This window comes from Coregonus lavaretus, assembly GCF_964263955.1.
Source record: "Coregonus lavaretus genome assembly, chromosome: 19".
In the NCBI taxonomy this organism is placed as follows: domain Eukaryota; kingdom Metazoa; phylum Chordata; class Actinopteri; order Salmoniformes; family Salmonidae; genus Coregonus; species Coregonus lavaretus.
The window spans coordinates 2292570-2315452 of record NC_140006.1 but is presented as its reverse complement, the minus strand read 5'-3'; the positions used below and the strand labels follow the sequence as shown (position 1 = coordinate 2315452).

Below are 22883 nucleotides of genomic sequence, written 5' to 3'. Positions count from 1 at the left end.
TCAGTCCTTTGTTTTATTGGCGGAAACTAGATTTAAACTCAAGCTAGATCAGGATTTAACTGTAACCTCTAACCCCAAGTAAGTCATGCTATCATACCATATAGTATGCTTAGCCATGCTAACCTGCTACTACGTAGTCTGGTGTTCATGCTAGGTCATATGATATCCCTTGCCTCAGGACATCCCTTTGCCTGGTTAATGAGTGTGCCTGCTGAAGTGGGATACTATTGTAGTTATACATTATATCTGCGTGGCTTTCTCTTTAACATGGTCATGGTACAGTGGAGTTGATATGCTAAGAGCCTGAATTGATTCACAGTAAACCTACACTGACCTACACTTCTAGAATGCAGAATACTTTGCGTGCTGTAATTTAATATATTTTGCTGTCTCATTGGTTATTTAGCTATGCATTCTAGAAGGCAAGATAATTTGTATTGAAGTCTTGTAATTCTGAAAGGAATAAGTCTTCACCCTGAGGATGATGTGCTTTAGGAATGGTTCTGGTGTTTTTATGCAAGATATACAGTACTTATTTTCATATTACATTGTGATCTATATAATGTTATGCTTTCTATGCGTTTTCTCACTGTATTCTCTCCTATTCTTCAACAGGGGACAAATCATTACCTCCCAAATTGGAACCCTCTGACTCCCTACCTCCTCTCCTGCATTTCGAGAGCAACTCAGAACCCCCTACCCTCAAACCCATCCACCCCAACCCCACCCTGGACAGCAAGACCCACGGACAGGTCAAATTTGACCAGGAGAAACCCAACAATGCTTCCTCCACCACCCCCAAGACCCTTCTCAATGGCCACACTGACTCCCAGAACCCCCTGCTTCTCTCGGAGGGGAATGTGAGTGTGGTGGCCACCTCCACCATAGCCCAACCCTCGGGGATGACTGTCAACCGCCGCACTGCTGTGCTCTTCAGGAAGTCCAAGACCTCTAGCCCTGGGAAGAACCAGGGGGGCAGAGGAGGAGGCGAGGCCCAGACAGGGTGCCCTCAGCTGGGCACCAAGGCCTTCCTGTCGGTGATGATCCCCAGGCTGGAGACCCTCCTCCACCCCAGGACCAGGAAGAGGAGCCACAGTCCAAGCGGGGGGGACAGCGAAGGGGGCGGAGACGGGGAGGACGAGTCCCCTGTCAAACGCATTGACACAGGTAAATAGGGTTCTTCTCACTTGTCAGAAAATAAAGTACTTATCTTAATGGGACTGTTAAATAGAGCATGAATAAGTAGAAAATGATTTTCACAGACTTGTGAATTAAGAGATCAGGTTCCCCTGTCCATGTAATCTTATTAATTATAATCTGAAAGGCTAAACTGATTCTAGATCAGCACCCCTACTCTGAGACGCTTTAAGAAAAAAGGTCAAAATGTTAAACAGTCTTGGTCAAAAGTTGAGAATTACACCAGTATTCGTCTTCACAAAGTTCGCTGCTTCAGTGTTATGAGATATTTTTGTCAGATGTTACTATGGTATACTGAAGTATAATTACAAGCATTCCATAAGTGTCAAAGGCTTTTATTGACAATTACATTAAGTTTATGCAAAGAGTCAATATTTGCAGTGTTGACCCTTCTTTTTCAAGACCTCTGCAATCCGCCCTGGCATGCTATCAATTAACTTCTGGGCCACATCCTGACTGATGGCAGCCCATTCTTGCATAATCAATGCTTGGAGTTTGTCAGAATTTGTGGGTTTTTGTTTGTCCACCCGCCTCTTGAGGATTGACCACACGTTCTCAATGGGATTAAGGTCTGTGGAGTTTCCTGGCCATGGACCCGAAATTTCGATGTTTTGTTCCCTGAGCCACTTAGTTATCACTTTTGCCTTATGGTAAGGTGCTCCATCATGCTGGAAAATGCATTGGTCGTCAACAAACTGTTATTGGATGGTTGGGAGAAGTTGCTCTCGAAGGATGTGTTGGTACCATTCTTTATTCATGGCTGTGTTCTTAGGCAAAATTGTGATTGAGCCCACTCCCTTGGCTGAGAAGCAACCCCACACATGAATGGTCTCAGGATGCTTTACTGTTGGCATGACACAGGACTGATGGTAGCGCTCACCTTGTCTTCTCCGGACAAGGTGTTTTCCGGATGACCCAAACAATCGGAAAGGGGATTCATCAGAGAAAATGACTTTACCCCAGTCCTCAACAGTCCAATCCCTGTACCTTTTGCAGAATATCAGTCTGTCCCTGATGTTTTTCCTGGAGAGAAGTGGCTTCTTTGCTGCCCTTCTTGACACCAGGCCATCCTCCAAAAGTCTTTGCCTCATTGTGCGTGCAGATGTACTCACACCTGCCTGCTGACATTCCTGAGCAAGCTCTGCACTGGTGGTGCCCCAATCCCGCAGCTGAATCAACTTTAGGAGACGGTCCTGGCGCTTGTTGGACTTTCTTGGGCGCCTTGACGCCTTCTTCACAACAATTGAACCTCTCTCCTTGAAGTTCTTGATGATCCGATAAATGGTTGATTTAGGTGCAATCTTACTAGCAGCAATATCCTTGCCTGTGAAGCCCTTTTTGTGCAAAGCAATGATGATGGCATGTGTTTCCTTGCAGGTAACCATGGTTAACAGAGGAAGAACAATGATGTCAAGCACCACCCTCCTTTTAAAGCTTCCAGTCTGTTATTCTAACTCAACACTCTCACCTGTGTTAACGAGATAATCACTGACATGATGGCAGCTGGTCCTTTTGTGGCAGGGCTGAAATGCAGTGGACATGTTTTTTTGGGGATTAAGGTCATTTTCATGGCAAAGAGGGACTTTGCAATTCATCTGATCACTCTTCATGACATTCTGGAGTATATGCAAATTGCCATCATCAAAACTGAGGCAGCAGACTTTGTGAAAATTAGTATTTGTGTCATTCTCAAAACCTTTGACCACGACTGTAGGTTTATGCTATAGTTGGTTTATGTATAGTACACTTACTGTACTGCTCTGTGTTTCTCGCCTCAGGCCTGTCTAATGGTTTTGTGATGGAGGCGGTAATTGATGAAGAGAAGGAGCTAGGTACCAGCAAGCCTCTAGAAACCAGGAGACGGTGTGCCTCAGAGTCCAGCATGTCATCTAGTGGTAGTCTGCTGGGCAGCACCAGGTAGGTACATGCATATACCTCACAGCAGACCTGGGTTCAAATAGAATTAGTTGTCTTTCAATTACTTAAACTGAGCTTAATTGAGCCCGCCTGGCACAATGGAACCACTAGAGTAGTCCCAACTGTAGAAACGCAGGCAGGCTCAAATCAAACGCTCAAAGCAACATAGGCTAGGCGTCTCTAGCTGCTGCACTTTTCACTGCTGAACATGGTTGGTGGTACTTGGTAGTTCAACTATGTAGTCTGGTAATTTCTCTGTAGTGTGTCATGTAGAAGGCAGTCTGACTCACATACAGTGTGGATGTCTTTTCCTGATTTCAGCAGCACCCTCAGTCTTCCAACATGTGGTAAGGGCAAACCGGCCCTGGTCCGAAGAAACACTGTGGATGATAAGAATGAGCTCATTGCCTCTATAGAAACCGGGAACTTTGCCAGAGCTGCTAGGATTGCTGCAGGTAAATTGGCTGTGTTGATGTTAATCATACAGGAAAGTGGAGATTGCAGACGGAAATGTGTTTGTATGTATTGTATCAGATGAGGTCTGGCTGAGAGTCAGAGGAGTAGATGTACTGCTATAGGGCCAGGAGTTTTGGGGCAGCTTTTGAGGCACTGTTCCTTTACCGGTATTTCCAGCATGATCCACTAGGTTTGCTGCAGGTAGAAAATCCTAGGAAATGTTATTTAATTGACACAAACTGTCTCCAATCAATCAATGTCTTGTTGTGTGTTTGGTGGGGGATCGCCTAAGCCACGGGAAGCCATTGACAGTCGCTGGATCCAGGTTTGAGTCCCAGTCGGGGCTACCCCCCGAATGTTCTACACTATACTTCCATGGTTGGTTATTTTGACTCTCCCCTTTTGGTCCTCTGTAGCTCAATTGGTAGAGCATGGCGCTTGTAACGCCAGGGTAGTGGGTTCGATCCCCGGGACCACCCATATGTAAAAATGTATGCACACATGATTGTAAGTCGCTTTGGATAAAAGCGTCTGCTAAATGGCATATTATTATTATTACTGACCCTAATTGACCCATTTTTAGCTACAACTTCCAAGTCCGTTGGAGAGGATCAGCTTGAGCAAAGTGAGGTGTAGAATCACTGATCTACAAATAGTATTCTCTGCAAATAATAGGTTTTGTGCGATTTTAATATTTGCAGAGCTATTCCTCCCCTGGCTTAGGCAATCCCCCCTGCCAAACACACAACCAGACATTGATTGATTGATTGGAGACAGCTTGTGTCAATTACAGAACATTTCCAAGGATTTCCTAACTGCAGCAACACTAGTGGACAATGCTGGAAGTACCGGTAAAATCACAGTACCTCAAAATGTGCCCCAAAACTCCTGGCCCTAGCTTTAGGATATAACCAGAGCCCAGAGTTTTACTGAGTAGTATACTACGATGCAAGCTAGATAAACATAAATTAAAGCAATTCTATTCATGATTTACAGTCCAAATTTTATTATTTTTGTAATGTCATGTCTTTCAGTGAGTTGTGACGTCTTTAACCTGTGTGTGTTGATGCTGTCACTATTAGCATGGCTCTGGAAGTGTTTTGCTCTATTTACAGTGAACCCCTCCTTATTTGATTGTTGTTATTCCTGCTTCCATAGAAGTTGGCAACAGCAATATTTGGATGCCTGCTAGTGCTGCAACAGTTGTTCTGGAACCACTAAAGCTAGTTTGGGCAAAATGTAGCGGATACCCTTCCTATCCTGCCTTGGTGAGTGACAGTGAGCATGTGTATGACACCTGACTATCTCCTTCTCACTTCTCAGTGCTTGCTACCAGGGCCAACAACTAACTTTTTTGTCTACCAGCCACTCAGATTTTTTTTAGGAGCCAACATTCTTTTGTTGTTGCTTTAATTACACCAAAAAACACAAATCAAAATGGATGAGTATGCTTAGCAATGTTTCTAAATCAATGAATGTATTACTAATAAGAAGTAATGTGAGATATTGCTCAATTTAATATTTTGTGACCCGAGTCTTTTAACCAAAATATCACAGATGAGACAAATGTTCAGCTTCCCCTTTTAAGCCTACCGTGGTAACGGGGCCGCTCAAGTCGTCACATGTGCCCTAAGGCATCAGCATGCTCGGCTAGGCGAACCGAACGAGTGTGCTCGCATACTCCCCTAAAAGACCTTCGCTTGAAAAACTAGAAAAAAGCAGCAATCGTACTGTTTGTCCATTTTGAGACGCCGTAGCCAGTATACGCTTCCTCAAAATAGTCAGAATTAATCTAAGATTAGTCAATAAATCTGTCATTAATTTTGAAGTTTTGCAGAGATCTTAGTTGCGCAATTTTGCATCTGACTAGGATGTTTTGTGCAGTATTTTTCAAGTGGAAACATTTTGTCGCTTGTTGAATGACTACAGGCACTTTATTGAAGAACACCTACTGTTGACCAATCGCAGACGAGGGGGCGTAGACTTCGGCTACCGACTTCGGCTACCGACTTCGGCTTGTCTTGTGAAAATGTTTTGTGTGCTCGAACATCTGAAAAAACCCTTGCCGAAGTCCAAAACAAACAAAAGTCACAAAATGTCATCATAATATATGCACAAACTATTTCGGATGGGAAGCATGCGGATGCCTTTAGTGGTGCACGACTCCAGAATTTTAGGAGTCGACTCTGACTTCTGTGGTTGGAGTTGAAAGAGTCGACTCTTGCTCGACTCCCAAACAGACGCACACACACGTACACACCACCTCATTATTGCAGCGTCCTACTAGGAAGACTACGTTTGCGTTCTAGAGGACTGACATGAACATTGCTGCCCATTTGTTCATTAACTTAGCCTATAAAAGTCATATTTTGTTTGAATATAGAAGGTGATGTGTAGGAACTAGAATATTTCAGTGATATTTCTGCTGTGCGCAGCCTTGACGGATCCCATGTGATGATGCTGCGCATCCTACGCTGATAAGGACATTCTTTGCCATGTTATAGCCCTATTCGGACGGGTATTACTAGAGACCTTGGTTATGTAATTATTATCCAAGCATGTGCGTTATTCCAGAGGATGATTCACACAGGATTACTTTTCCCAACTGCCCCCTGTAAATCTTTATTTTTCCAAATGTAATTGACTCATGACGGAAACCTGGAGGTTTTTGTTCTAGGTGTGAAGATATTTCAATGTCATGTCTAGACCATAATAGGCTACACTGATAACTCATGCTTGGCTGCCAAATGTATACAGTGACTTCAGAAAATATTCACAACCCTTGACTTTTTCCACATTTGTTGTGTTATTTTTTATTTTTTTGATGTTGCGCCGGAGGGGATTGCTGCCGTTTTATGGGCTCCTAACCAACCGTGCTTTTCTTTTTTCACATTGTTTGTAACTTATTTTGTACATAATGTTGCTGCTACCGTCTCTTATGACCGAAAAGAGCTTCTGGACATCAGAACAGTGATTACTCACCTTGAACTGGACGAATAATTTTTCTTTAATGAGTCGGACGAGAGGGATTTGCTCCAGACACCCGGCACGGCCCTCATCCCCTTCATTCGCAGTAGAAAGAGACAGAGATATCGCGGAAGGAGATCGGAGTGCCTGGTAAGGAGCCGGCGACGAGTGGCTAATCTGCCTTTGCCATCGGTACTATTGGCCAACGTACAATCTCTTGATAATAAAGTGGACGAACTACAAGCATGTATATCCTACTAATGGGACATTAGAAACTGTAATATCTTATGTTTCACCGAGTCGTGGCAGAACGACGACATGAATAACATACAGCTGGCGGGTTATACACTGTATCGGCAGGATAGAACAGCAGCTTCTGGTAAGACAAGGGGTGGCGGTCTATGTATATTTGTAAACAACAGCACGATTTCTAAGGAAGTCTCAAGGTTTTGCTCGCCTGAGGTAGAGTATCTCATGATAAGCTCTAGACCACACTATCTCCCACGAGTTTTCATCTATATTCTTCGTAGCTGTCTATTTACCACCACAAACCGATGCTGGCACTAAGACCGCACTCAATGAACTGTATACGGCCAGAAGCAAACAGGAAAACGCTCATCCAGAGGTGGTGCTCCTAGTGGCCGGTGACTTTAATGCAGGGAAACTTAAATCCGTTTTACCTCATTTCTACCAGCATGTTAAATGTGCAACCAGAGGGAAAAAAACTCTAGACCACCTTTACTCCACACAGAGATGTGTACAAAGCTCTCCCTCGCCCTCCATTTGGCAAATCTGACCATAATTATATCCTCCTGCTTACAAGCAAAAACTAAAGCAGGAAGCACCAGTGACTCGGTTAATAAAAAAGTGGTCAGATGAAGCAGATGCTAAGCTACAGGACTGTTTTGCTAGCACAGACTGGAATATGTTCCGGGATTCTTCCGATGGCATTGAGGAGTACACCACATCAGTCACTGGCTTCATCAATAAGTGCATCGATGACGTTGTCCCCACAGTGACTGTACGTACATACCCCAACCAGAAGCCATGGATTACAGGCAACATCCGCACTGAGCTAAAGGGTAGAGCTGCCGCTTTCAATGAGCGGGACTCTAACCCGGAAGCTTATAATAAATCCCGCTATGCCCTCCAATGAACCATCAAACAGGCAAAGCGTCAATACAGGACTAAGATGGAATCATACTACACCGGCTTCGACGCTCGTCGGATGTGGCAGGGCTTGCAAACTATTACAGACTACAAAAGGAAGCACAGCTGCGAGCTGCCCAGACAAGAGCCTACCAGATGAGCTAAATTACTTCTATGCTCGCTTCGAGGCAAGTAACACTGAAACATGCATGAGAGCATCATCTGTTCCGTACGACTGTGTGATCACGCTCTCCGTAGCCGATGTGAGTAAGACCTTTTAAACAGGTCAACATTCACAAGGCCTCAGGGCCAGACGGATTACCAGGACGTGTACTCCGAGCATGCGCTGACCAACTGGCAAGTGTCTTGACTGACATTTTCAACCTCTCCCTGTCTGAGTCTGTAATACCAACATGTTTCAAGCAGACCACCATAGTCCTTGTGCCCAAGAACACTAAGGTAACCTGCCTAAATGACTACCTACCCGTAGCACTCACGCCTGTAGCCATGAAGTGCTTTGAAAGGCTGGTCATGGCTCACATCAACACCATTATCCCAGAAACCCTAGACCCACTCCAATTTGCATACCGCCCCAGCATATCCACAGATGATGCAATCTCTATTGCGCTCCACACTGCCCTTTCACACCTGGACAAAAGGAGCACCTATGTGAGAATGCTATTAATTTACTACAGCTCAGTGTTAAACACCATAGTGCCCTCAAAGCTCATCACTAAGCTAAGGATCCTGGGACTAAACACCTCCCTCTGCAACTGGATCCTGGACTTCTTGACGGGCCTCCCCCAGGTGGTAAGGGTAGGTAACAACACATCCACCACGCTGATCCTCAACACGGGGGCCCCTCAGGGGTGCGTGCTCAGTCCCCTCCTGTACTCCCTGTTCACTCATGACTGCATGGCTAGGCACGACTCCAACAACAGTATTACGTTTGCTGATGACACAACAGTGGTAGGCCTGAACAACGACGAGACATCCTATAGGGAGGAGGTCAGAGACCTGGCCATGTGGTGCCAGGACAACAACCTCTCCCTCAGCGTGATCAAGACAAAGGAGATGATTGTGGACTACAGGAAAAAGAAGAGGACCAAGCACGCCCCCATTCTCATCGACAGGGCTGTAGTGGAGCAGGTTGAGAGCTTCAAGTTCCTTGGTGTCCACATCACCCACAAACTAACATGGTCCAAGCACACCAAGACAGTCGTGAAGAGGGCACAACAAAACCTATTCCCCCTAAGGAGACTGAAAAGATTTGGCATGGGTCCTCAGATCCTCAAAAGGTTTACAGCTGCACCATCGAGAGCATCCTGACTGGTTGCATCACTGCCTGGTATGGCAACTGCTCAGCCTCCGACCGCAAGGCACTACAGAGGGTAGTGCGTATGGCCCAGTACATCACTGGGGCCAAGCTTCCTGCCTTCCAGGACCTCTATACCAGGCGGTGTCAGAGGAAGGCCCTAAAAATTGTCAAAGACTCCAGCCACCTTAGTAATAGACTGCTCTGAAAATGGTTGTCTAGCAATGATCAACAACCAAATTGACAGCTTTAATAATTTTTTTAACAATAATGGGCAAATGTTGTACAATCCAGGTGTGGAAAGCTCTTAGAGACTTACCCAGAAAGACTCATTTGTAATCGCTGCCAAAGGTGCTTCTACAAAGTATTGACTCAGGGGTGTGAATACTTACATAAATGAGATTTATCTATTTCATTGTCAATAAATTTGCAAACATTTCTAAAAACATGTTTTCACCTCGTCAGAATGTTTTTAAAAAATCCATTTTGAATTCAGGCTGTAACACAACAACATGGAAAAAGTCAAGGGGTATGAATATTTTCTGAAGGCAATGTAGGTGTCCCCATAATATTTAAATTGATTAAGTGTGATCATAATCATTATTTTAGTGATCCATTGTAGGCGGCCTTCCTAAAAACAATGCAAATCCTGTTGATTTGAGCTGCTGAACCGTATTTGCATTTGAGATGCATTTATGGATGAGAAAGTGAACTTGTCATTTCCAGGTTTAGTGGGGATGCCTTGCTTTGCGATCTATTGCCTAGGACAGGGCTCTCCAACCCTATTCCTGGAGAGGTACTGTCCTGTAGGTGTTCACTCCAACCCTAATCTAGCGCATCTGATTAGATAATTAGCTGGTTGATAACCTGAAACAAGTTAGTTACAACTGGCTTTTGATCGAAAACCTACAGGAAGGTAGCTCTCAAGGAACAGGGTTGGAGAGTCTTGACCTAGGACATCAACAGCCAGCCAGGGTTTCATTAAATAAGCTATAGGCACAATACTTGTCATTGCACATTTAGGCCTAATTAAACTGATGCATTTGGCGATGTTCAACTTCATTTCACAGCCACAATGAAGAATAGCTTAGTCATAGTCATTGATAGACTAATATATACTTTATTGTACTTTTGGTGAATTTACAAGGCATTGCAAGACAAGACATTGCGATATACAGATTACCAAGATATAGCATATGCGCACGGTTCCGACAGTCTGCCTGCCCCGATCCACTCTCTCCCTCACTGGCTCGCCTGCTCTTTCTCTTCGCTATGAAAAACACTAGCGTGTGTTTGATCTTCAGTCTGTTTTGTGTAGAATAACTCAGTCTACTCATTTATTGCTCCTATTAGTGAATTTACGCAAGACATTGCAAGCCAAGAAATTGCAAGACACAGCATTGCGATAGCCTATACATCTTTTGATTACCGATGCACGATTCTGACTGTCTGCCTGGTGGCCAACATGCCTGGCTGTGCCCCTCTCGGAAGTAGACTACCGCAAAATACTGAATCTTAGGAGTCGATTCCTAGCGGAATCGAAGCTTGACACCCAGAAATGGGAGTCGACGGGCAAGGAGTCGAGGAATCGATTCTAGTGTGCCTGTTTGAATCTGACTAGTAGAGGCTGACTACGTCTCTTCGCTAGCAGTGGAAGCAAACTCACACATTGAAAAACAATCTAATTTGTGAACAAAACAATGTAAATGTCTTAGAAACACGAGGATAAAGTCTCACTGTAGTAGTTAGACCACCTTTTATGCCTGTTCCCATTGCTTCTAAAAACAAACCTATTCAGCTCTTCACTCGCAGTGCACACAGCCCTCCAGCCAGGCAGTGTTGCTTCGCGAGGTGAGATAGCTAAAATGTTAGGATTCCTATTTCTTTGTGCATTACCAGATATGAAACAAAACGGCAGAAATACTTTGAAAACAGCTACTGCAGCATTTATTTTGCTATAAATCACTACTCGCACATGTGCCCATACTTGACTTTTGAACAATGTGGCTGGTGAATTAGAAATTCTTACACGCCAATGCCAAAATCGACCCTTATTTGGTGGGTGTTCATTTTAGGCCCTGCTTGCTACCCCTTTCATCGTATTGATTGAGTGACGTTCACACACACAAGACACACTAGCTGTTTGAGAGGTAACACACCCACACACACCCTACAATGTTTTGTCTTTCACTTAAAACCTAGGTCCATATCTTCCAAGTCCTCTAGATGGCGCCATTGTCAAATAAACAGGTCTGATTTGACCTTTAGTTTGAGAGGACTAAGTGGATGCACCTCTTTTCATCACAAGCACCAGCTGTGTGCGTTTGAGCGTGTGTGTGTTTGCGCGTGTGTGCAGTGCACGTCTATGTGTATGCAAGTATACTGTGTCATAACACCCCAGACACCACCCCTAGTAACCCTGGTACACCTCTCCCACCACGTTAGATCGTCGACCCCCACATGCCCCGGGTGGGGTGCCAGCACAACGGGGTGTCTATCCCCATGCCCCCCCTCAACGTCCTCCGGGTCGGAGAACGGATGCAGTACAAGAACGAAGGAAAACTCTTCCTCGTCCTATTCTTCGACAACAAACGCAGCTGGTGAGACACATCTTCTCTGTTCTTCTCCAATACTAAATGCTATGAAATTGACTTTTTGTTGTTGTTGCTAGCAACATACATGGATACACCATTTTACTATCCACATTTGCAATATTAAGTGTTATTTCAATACATGCCATTTTCATACACAACCAACAGACAACACAGATAACTCAAATTTGTATTAGAAGTGTTACATTTTTGCAGATTTGTATCAGAAGAAATGTAACTGTGAATTTGATTTAATTCTTCTCTCTTCTCAGGCAATGGCTTCCTAAGTCTAAGATGGTCCCTCTGGGGATAGACAAGACCATCGACAAGATCAAGATGATGGAGGGCAGAACGTCCAGCATCCGTAAGGCTGTTCAGACGGCCTTCAAACGTGCCATGAACCACCTTAGCATCGTCCAGGACGAACCTGTCAGCGACATGAGCGATGTGGACTAACGCACACACACACGCACTTACTCTCCATTACTTACACACACACACACACAACCCTGAATTACTGCTCATGGCCTTGTCCCGGACCTGAGCCTAGCCTACGCTCCTTCCTTCTATGCTGGCTGTGTTTACCAGGTGCCTGGCTTCCCCCCTGGCTTGGTATGGTACCCCCTTCCCCGTCAGCCCCCGCCCGCTGGTCTGACGGCTGCTGCTTTAATGAATGTGCCCGAGTTAACCTCCTATCTACCTTTCTCCATGGTCGTGTTCATGAGGCACTAAATGGAAGAACACAAATTGAAACCGGGAGGGTTACATGGACTTGCCTAATAAGAAACGCTCATTTCGTTTTCTGTTTCAAAACATTTTGATACGTTTCCTGTTGTGTTCCATAATGAACATGAACCCATGACTGTGCTGCAAGACTGCTGCCATGATCCTCCTTCTCTATGCCCTATGACCATGCCACTGCCAAGATGGCTGCTTCTTCCTCGCCTCACTCATCTCACCATACGCCATTTATTTCCACTCAAAACTACCTACTATGTATTTAAATTAACTCTGTAAATAACGGCAATATTTGTCTGACACACTTAAGTTATTTTGTAGATTGAAATAAATTGGTACTGTACAATGGATTTTCTTATTGGTATTTATCATTTTTGGTGAATTATGTAAGCACTACGGTGTGGTATTTCCAAGTGCTGTGAAAATAAGACCAGTGTAAAAAGCCTTAGCAGTGTAAAATAATGGGCCTAAAACTAACTTTTTTTCCCGAAAGTATTTCATTAAAAAAATTATATTTAATTTTTTAAGTTATTGGAGTTTATAAAATATAAGCTTCCCTTTGGCATTAGTCCTTTTGTAATGACTTTTTTTTTAACGATAGTTGTACTATATTTTTGTTCGTACATAATTTATTTATATATGATTGAATATATATATCTGTAAACTTCAGATGCTTACTGGTTGGGAAGTGTTTTGTTGTTATGGAAACCAAAAGTGCGTTGTTCTCAAGAAACCAAAAAACTTGCCGCCCAGATTATTTTATACTTTGATTTGTTACAAATGTATTTTTTACATCATGAATTTGACTCTTACTTACTTCTAGGACCTTTATTGCAGACATAGGAAGATGTGCCTGTTATTTATTGTAAAGTATTTCCATTACTTTATATTTGGAGAATCATGTAAGCGTTTATAGTGGTTATTGGCTCATTTTGTGGTGAATCCTTGGGTTGCGTTTTTTCTTAGTTACTTCTGGGTAATTTTGACGGTTTAGACTTCACAACATTCTTTTTTATATTGTTTTTCTGGGTAGCATTTGGTCGTTTTGGATACTTTCTTTTATACTTAGTAGATTTCTTTTTTTTATCAGGTCTATTGCTGGGACTGTTTCCTTCCTTTTTATCAAGACACAGATAATAAAAAGACAAGGATATAAAATCAATATGAGCAATGTCGTCTGTTATTATGATACAATCTATCTTTCAACAGTACTGTACACATTACTGATGACATGCCTCTTTCATTTTACATTTGAGTCACTTTCAGCAGTATTGACGGCCAGAGATCACATATGGACCAGCTCAGGAGCGACACCAGATTGAAGGATGAGATTGCGTCTGCAATGGAGGACAGGCAGCTTTGGAAGACCCAGTTTCCATCCTGTCAACCCCAGATGACCAGACGATGCTTGCTTTCCTGACTCTTATGCAAGGTTAGAATCGGACAGTAATGCCTTGTTTGAATACTGTTAAAATTCTCTCCTTTTTACCTTAGTGCTGGATCAGTGATTCGAACCCACTACCCTGGCGTTACAAGCGCCATGCTCTACCAATTGAGCTATTTTGAGATCAGTGATAACCTCAAGGAAGGCAGGATGCTCATTCAAACAGACGGTTCGTCCCAATAATATTAACCTTTCTCCTGAAATGTGCACTCATTCACTACTTCCCACAAATCTAAAAGCATTGGATTTGTGGAGGCATGGGATATCGCTTGATTCATATGGGGTGTCATTCTAACACTGTTCACATAGGGGCGCTGTGGCTCCATAAAAAAATTAGAAGGCATGATCCCTGGCATAAGACAGATCCCTCAATCAACTATGTTAGGTGTGCTGGAGAGTCAGCTTGTTTAACGTGCAGCTTGTACAAATAGCAGACATGTCAACAGATGGTATACCATTTTTATAAATGTTAATGTATATTGGCACCCTATTTCCTACATCAAATCAAAGTTTATTCGTCACTTGTACAGGATACAACAGGACGACATAGGGTATAGGGTGCCATTTAGAATGCAGACTGAGGCTTACTCTACTCTCACATCATACTACACAGATGAAGCCAGGTCTAATCATAGGGTATATAATAGAAACCATTATATAGCTTTATGATATGTACATTTTAATTAAGACACTGCAATACCGTGCATGGATTTCACATAATATAATATCCAAAGCGACATAGTCATGTATGCATACCTTTTACTTATGGGTGGTCCCGGGAATTGAACCCACTACCCTGGCGTTACAAGCGCCATGCTTTACCAACTGAGGACCACATGTTCAGAGAAGATATTGTTGTTTTTTTTACCACAGAATGAAAGAGCACAGTATTAACCTATAATTTTATGGTGGGTTTAATGGTATTTTTATGCAACATGAAGTATGTTGCCGGTGACATTGAGGCCAGAGGCATATTCCTCCAACCTCCTAATCATCAGGTTGCACAGTGAGACCTCTTCACTCAGTCCCCAACCATCAACAATCAGATGCTAATTGTGTAGGAAAGTAAACAACACAACAGCAAGCACTCAGGTGGAGAGAGAGAAGATGGGTGAGTCAAGCGTGAATATCAATCTCCCACATCATTGTCATCAAATGACTTTGACAGAGTTAAGAGCCCTCTAATTAGCCTAGTGGCATGTGGCTCCGCATGCACACACACACACACAGAAGCGCTCTCTCTCTCACACACACCTTACCGCCGCAGGCTGCCGAGCATGGCAGGGCTTTGGGCTCGGTGTGCTTGACATCACCCTGCCTGATACGTTGATAGGACGGCATGGAGGCAGCCAGCAGGTGAGACCATAGTGACAACTAGAGAGGAAGGGGATGAATGCATAATCTCACCAACATACAGATGTGTCACCAACCTGGTTTAGGGAGGAATAGGAAATGTCATTGATTTTATGCATTTCACATTGATGCGCATGGGTGCATGCACGCATATGAAGCACACACACACACACTTTTTGGTTTATGTCAAAATTCTGCAGCCGAACAACACTCAAATTGATGAGAGTAATCTCTCCTCAGGAACATTTGTGACAAGAACAAAACAGTATGAGGTGGGGGGTATTGTAGCACATTTAAATTAATTTATATTTTAAAACTGCATCTCTTGCATAAACATTAACACACAAACAGTCCAACTTTCAACTGAGAAACATGCAAACTATGGCAAATATTCAACATTATCCCCCAATATATTCCTCCTCCTCCAACCAATAGGCCCGTTCTCCAGTGGCTATGGTGAAAACACTAGCTAGGCCAGTAAGGGGCCCTAGGTAGATTAATATAAATATTTATGCACCGCGCTTAAACATACCACAGAGGAGAAATAGAAATGGAATGTTTCCAAGGTAAGCCAAACAAACAACTTTAAAAGAATATAAATGCAAGTCTTATAATTTCATTCGGTCATACAGTACATTTCTATGCGGCCATGCATGTTGGAGCTAGCTAATAAACATTTAATAACTTTACTTGATGACCTGATTACTATAGTCTGTCTCTGAGTGTGTTCCAAATGGAACCCTATTCCTTTTATAGTGTGCTACTTTTGACCGGGGCCCATAGGGTAGTAGTGCACTATATAGGGAATAGGGTGCCATTTGGAATGCTACTTTTTTCTCAATGTCATAGAACAGCTGAGAATTATTGGCAGGTGAGTAAATAAATTCAAACATACTGCTGTTGGCCTGATATTATGCCAACTCTGGATCCACATGCTTCAGTCAAACAACTGCGTTATTTATCCATTTGAGTCAACTGTGATTAGATATTATTCTACAATGTCATGGGATGAAAGGTGTAAACTGGTTTGAATAATAACAGATCATGTATGGTCTTTCCATACATTTATTACATTGATCCAATGGGGCATTATTCCATTACTCTCTCTTTCCGTCATATTGTAGCGATCCATAGTATGTATCTGAACAGTAGATACCTCGTTGAGAGGTTTGAACCTCTGGTGTAACGGCTTGGATGTTGCTCTGACAAACTGCATGGTTGTTCAGAAAAAGATGTTAATGTCCTCGAGTCAGTTCATTTTGCAGCAGTCAAAGTACATACAGACAAGATCACATATTAAAATGTAAAACACAACAACAGAAAAAAGAAACAAATATTTACAAACAAGTTGGCAGGATAGTGCAAGGGTCTAAAAATGTCTGAGTAAGCTGGGCCTATATTTGCATGTCAAAGTGCTTACTGCTTAAAGTGTATATTAGTCCAACATCTTGTACATCTGAGGTATTGCACTTGGAATAAAACAATTTCTGCCGCTGTTGGTTTATGCTTTTGGCTGCCTGTACCTGCGGCCAGAGAGGATGGAATTCAGGGTGAAGTGGATGGGGAAGAGTCTGATGCGATTTTACTCGCTTTCTGCAGGGCTCTGCCCAGATAGACAGATATAGGTCTATAGCACCTTTTATTTATTTACGGAAGCGTGTGTGTCTGAGTGTGTGCATTTCAAATCAAATGTTATTTATCACATACACATGTTTAGCAGATGTTATAGCGGGTGTAGCGAAATGCTTGTGCTTCTAGCTCCGACAGTGCAGTAATATCTAACAATTTCACAACATATACCCAATACACACAAAACTAGTAAGGAATGGGATTTAAGAATATATACATATATGGACAAGCAATGACAGAGCGGCATGGACTAAGATACAGTAGTATATTATAGAATAGAATGCAGTATATACATATGAGATGAGTAGTGCAAGACATGTAAACATTATTAAAGTGACTAGTGTTCCATTTCTTAAAGTGGCCAGTGATTTCAATAGGCAGCAGCAGCCTCTAATGTGCTAGTGATTGCTATTTAGCAGTCTGATGGCCTTGAGATAGAAGCTGTTTTTCATTCTATCAGTCCCAGCTTTGATGCACCTGTACTGACCTCGCCTTCTGGATGATAGCGGGGTGAACAGGCAGTGGCTCGGGTGGTTGATGTCCTTGATTATCTTTTTGGCCTTCCTGTGACATCGGGTGTTGTATGTGTCTTGGAGGGCAGATAGTTTGCCCCCGGTAATGCGTTCGGCAGACCGCACCACCCTCTGGAGAGCCCTGCGGTTGTGGGCGGTGCAGTTGCCGTACCAGGCGGTGATACAGCCCGACAGGATGCTCTCATTTCCGTGTGTGTGTGTGTGTGATAGTGTTAATGCTTATGTGCGAGTGTGTGTTTAGTACCCAACCTGTAGGGGCTCTTCTCACATGTCCTTTCATCCAACACAGCAGCACCATGGTGATCAGCCAATTATCTGTGAATGTCATGCTTCAGTCTACACAGGAAGCTGTGGGACCGGGCTTCATGGAGAGAGAGGGAGAGAGTCTGCGTCCCAAATGGTACCCTATTCCTTATATAGTGCACTATGTAAGGGATAGAGTGCTATTTGGGACGCAGACGGAGCCTTTGAAGTGAAGGATAATTACTTGTGTAGTTACTAAGATAATTAGCTAAAGTCCAGCAGTAAATAGACTTGTTAATGCTTTTTGACTGTACATTACTGTATGAGTGTTTCGCTCTGAAAGGTAAAAACCTAATCTAACATTGACTCGTCATTGCTTTTGGGTGGGTGTGTGTCATGTTTGTATGTGAGTGTGTATCATTTATCTGTGTGTGTGTCCACATATGTGTTGGATTTGGCACACAGTAATGTTCTCAGTGCGGCGTAATCTTGTTCCCAGTGTTTGATTGGCTGCGGTACGGTGCCTGGTGCGGGGGCGTGTTTTCGTTTGTGTGCGTGTTTGTCCATACATGCGAACGTGAGTTTTCACTCTTCATCTCTTGCTCCTAAGAGAGAAACTCCCCCTCCACCACCACCGGTAGTCTCATCAACATTCCTCTCTCTGTTCCGAGGGCAGCCAGTGTACTGCTGCTACTGATGGTGCTTAATGTGCATCTAGCCACAATTGGATTTGCCAGAGGCCCTGTTCTGTAAGAATTATTAGTTACACTCTTTTCTTTTCCATCCCCCTCTTCTCTTTGTAACATAATTACCTCTCTGAGAGCATTAATAGTGTAGGATGTCTGTCTCTAGATCTGTGTCACAGTGTGAGGTGTCTTTGTGGAGAGCTGCGTATGTCTTTGCATGGGTGGATGGGACAAGGAGTGTAGGGGCAAGTTGGGGATTATGTGTAAGTATGAGTAAAGGAGTGTGTGCATCATGTGCTTATGTGTGCGCATGCACATTCCTGTGTGAAATAATATATAATATATGCCATGTGTGTGTTTTGTGTGCACTACCGGTTGGCGTTTGTCTATACCTGTGTTTATCCATGTGTGTGTGGCATTGCGTGCCCGTTTATACCTGTGGATGCAGAGGGGATTATAGACAATTACATTTTAGTAATTTAGCAGACGCTCTTATCCAGAGCGACTTACAGGAGCAATTAGGGTTAAGTGCCTTGCTCAAGGGCACATCGACAGTTTTTTCACCTAGTCGGCTCGGGATTAGAACCAGCGACCTTTCGGGTACTGGCACAACGCTCTTAACCACTAAGCTACCTGCCGCCCTGCAGTCGCTGAGCCATCATCGTTTTCATCACCGCTTGGTTTTTCCAGAGTAAACTGGCTTCTCCACTAATGTTTCTTGCATCAGAGGAGTGAACAAATGAAATGGAACGTTGATATGTGGCAGGCTTGTCACAGAACCCAATCACACTCTGTTCCCTGGTGGTAAACCACAGCATGAGTTTATTCAAAACGTTTCTAAGAGCTCAATTCAATCTATTCAATCATACTCTGAAGTGCAGGGTGAAGTTTGTAAACAAAGACACTGCATATACACTGCTCAAAAAAATAAAGGGAACACTTAAACAACACAATGTAACTCCAAGTCCACTTAGGAAGCAACACTGATTGACAATAAATTTCACATGCTGTTGTGCAAATGGAATAGACAACAGGTGGAAATTATAGGCAATTAGCAAGACACCCCCAATAAAGGACTGGTTTTGCAGGTGGTGACCACAGACCACTTCTCAGTTCCTATGCTTCCTGGCTGATGTTTCGGTCACTTTTGAATGCTGGCGGTGCTTTCACTCTAGAGGTAGCATGAGACGGAGTCTACAGCCCACACAAGTGGCTCAGGTAGTGCAGCTCATCCAGGATGGCACATCAATGCGAGCTGTGGCAAGAAGGTTTGCTGTATCTGTCAGCGTAGTGTCCAGAACATGGAGTCGCTACCAGGAGACAGGCCAGTACATCAGGAGACGTGGAGGAGGCCGTAGGAGGGCAACAACCCAGCAGCAGGACTGCTACCTCCACCTTTGTGCAAGGAGGAGCAGGAGGAGCACTGCCAGAGCCCTGCAAAATGACCTCCAGCAGGCCACAAATGTGCATGTGTCTGCTCAAACGGTCAGAAACAGACTCCATGAGGGTGGTATGAGGGCCCGACGTCCACAGGTGGGGGTTGCGCTTACAGCCCAACACCGTGCAGGACGTTTGGCATTTGCCAGAGAACACCAAGATTGGCAAATTCACCACTGGTGCCCTGTGCTCTTCACAGATGAAAGCAGGTTCACACTGAGCACATGTGACAGACGTGACAGAGTCTGGAAACGCCGTGGAGAACGTTCTGCTGCCTGCAACATCCTCCAGCATGACCGGTTTGGCGGTGGGTCAGTCATGGTGTGGGGTGGCATTTCTTTGGGGGGCCGCACAGCCCTCCATGTGCTCGCCAGAGGTAGCCTGACTGCCATTAGGTACCGAGATGAGATCCTCAGACCCCTTGTGAGACCATATGCTGGAGCGGTTGGCCCTGGGTTCCTCCTAATGCAAGACAACGCTAGACCTCATGTGGCTGGAGTGTGTCAGCAGTTCCTGCAAGAGGAAGGCATTGATGCTATGGACTGGCCCGCCCATTCCACAGACCTGAATCCAATTGAGCACATCTGGGACATCATGTCTCGCTCCTTCCACCAATGCCACGTTGCACCACAGACTGTCCAGGAGTTGGCGGATGCTTTAGTCCAGGTCTGGGAGGAGATCCCTCAGGAGACCATCCGCCACCTCATCAGGAGCATGCCCAGGCATTGTAGGGAGGTCATACAGGCACGTGGAGGCCACACACACTACTGAGCCTCATTTTGACTTGTTTTAAGGACATTACATCAACGTTGGATCAGCCTGTAGTGTGGTTTTCCACTTTAATTTTGAGGGTGACTCCAAATCCAGACCTCCATGGGTTGATAAATTTGATTTCCATTGATCATTTTTGTGTGATTTTGTTGTCAGCACATTCAACTATGTAAAGAAAAAGGTATTTAATAAGATTATTTTATTCATTCAGATCTAGGATGTGTTATTTTAGTGTTCCCTTAATTTTTTTGAGCAGTGTACATTGCTATGGTGGGTTGATTGAAGTCCAATATGAAGGCACCAACCTTCTCTACAATCACCTTTAAATGGGATCATGTCAATATACAGTGAATTCGGAAGGTATTTAGACTCCTTGACTTTTTCCACATTTTGTTACGTTACAGCCTTATTCTAAAATTGATTAAATGTTTTTCTAATATCAATCTACACACAATACCCCATAATGACAAAGCGAAAATAGTTTTTTTTAGAAATGTTGGCAAATGTATTATGTACATAAGTATTCAGACCCTTTGCTATGAGACTCGAAATTTAGCTCAGGTGCATCCTGTTTCCATTGAACATCCTTGATGAAAACCTGCTCCAGAGCGCTCAGGACCTCAGACTGGGGCGAAGGTTCACCTTCCAACAGGACAACAACCCTAAGCACACAGCCAAGACAACGCAGGAGTGGCTTCGGGACATGTATCTGAATGTCATTGAGTGGCCCAGCAAGAGCCCAGACTTGAACCCGATCGAACATCTCTGGAGAGACCTGAAAATAGCTGTGCAGCGACGCCTACCCATCCAACCTGACAGTGCTTGAGAGGATCTGCAGAGAAGAATGGGAAAAACTCCCCAAATACAGGTGTCCCAAGCTTGTAGTGTCATACCCAATAAGACTCAAGTCTGTAATTGCTGACAAAGGTGCTTCAACAAAGTACTGAGTGAAGGGTCTGAATACTTATGTAAATGTGATATTTCAGTTTTTCTATTTTTAATAAATTTGCACTCACATTTTTTTTTTGCTTTGTCATTATGGGGTATTGTGTGTAGATTGGTGAGGGGGGGGGGGGGACAATTTAATCAATTTTAGAATAAGACTGTGACGTGGAAAAAGTCAAGGGGTCTGAATACTTTCTGAATCCACTGAGCCACTTTCCAAATATATCCTGCATGGCTGGTGGGATCTGTCACTATTGACTCCCCGTGTCTGCTTATCCCCATCACTCATTGCTGCAGTGGCACTAAAATACACACTGCTTCCAATTTTAACAGAGAGAGGGGGAAGAGAGAGGGGGGGCAGGAGAAAGGGAATGAGGGAGATGGAGAGAGTTTGGTTTATTAGGATCCCCATTTAGCTACTGCACATACAGCAACTACTCTTCCTTGGGTCCACATAAAACGTATGAATACTCCAGTACTAACCAATTGACAGCGTGAAAAAAGGGAGCCTGTACAGAATAATCTTCCAAAACAAGGCACTAAAGTAATACTGCAAAAAATGTGGCAAAACAATTAACTTTTTGTCCTGAATACAAGGTGTTATGTTTGGGGCAAATCCAATACAATACATGACTGAGTACCACTCTCCATATTTTCAAGCATAGTGGTTGCTGCATGATGTTATGGGTATGCTTGTAATCTTCAAGGACTGGAGAGTTTTTCATTATAAAAAATAAATGGACAGGCAAAATCCTAGAGGAAAACCTGGTTCAGTCTTCTTTCCACCAGACCCTGGGAGATGAAGCAGGACAATAACTTAAAACACAAGGCCAAATCTACACTGAAGTTGCTTACCAAGAAGACAGTGATTGTTCCTGAGTGGCAATGATCAACAACCAATTTAACAGAGCTTGAAGAATTTTGAAAAGAATAATGGGCAAATATTGTACAATCCAGGTGTGCAAAGCTCTTAGAGACTTACCCAGAAAGACTCACAGCTGTAATTGCTTCCAAATGTTATTCTTTTAAAAGCTTCTCTGAAAATCCGAATTAAACAGCAGTTGGACTGATCCTACAGCCGTCTTACGCTCAACAACCCTGAAGCAATTGTCAGCACACAAAAAATAATCACTAAAATCAGAGATCACCCAAAAAGAAAGATTAGACACCGTTCAAACATTCGCGTGGAGAAAAGCACCAGGAATGGTTTTACATCTTCTGAGGGTGGTTTTAACCTTCCAGACATGGAATTGTATCAACACGCCACCCAAGGCTTTTACTTGCACTAAAGAGGAACAATGTGTACATATTGAAGATGCGCATGCTCATCCCTTAATCCTTTCACATGTCTATTTTCAAATGATAAAGCCAGAACATTAACAACTTTATAGTTAAGAACACTATAACAATATGGAACGAAATGAAACAACCAATATCACTCCTTGAAAACACAACCCTATGGAAAAAATCTTTGTATAGCTTTTCAGAATTCGCCGATTTTAAATTGGTCCA

General features: G+C 43.5%; 1 protein-coding gene across 1 annotated transcript in view; it reads left to right on the top strand.

The window, feature by feature from the left end:
* Positions 1-12680, top strand: part of LOC311146830 (bromodomain-containing protein 1-like) — a 29019-nt gene extending 16339 nt beyond the window's left edge. The window contains exons 9-14 of the mRNA XM_084183426.1: positions 616-1167; positions 2976-3114; positions 3436-3569; positions 4729-4838; positions 11447-11601; positions 11865-12680. Of these exons, the coding sequence (XP_084039552.1) occupies positions 616-1167; positions 2976-3114; positions 3436-3569; positions 4729-4838; positions 11447-11601; positions 11865-12048 (1274 nt within the window). The 3' untranslated portion in view covers positions 12049-12680. The remainder of the gene's footprint in view (positions 1-615; positions 1168-2975; positions 3115-3435; positions 3570-4728; positions 4839-11446; positions 11602-11864) is intronic.
* The last annotated feature ends 10203 nt before the right edge of the window (positions 12681-22883 follow it).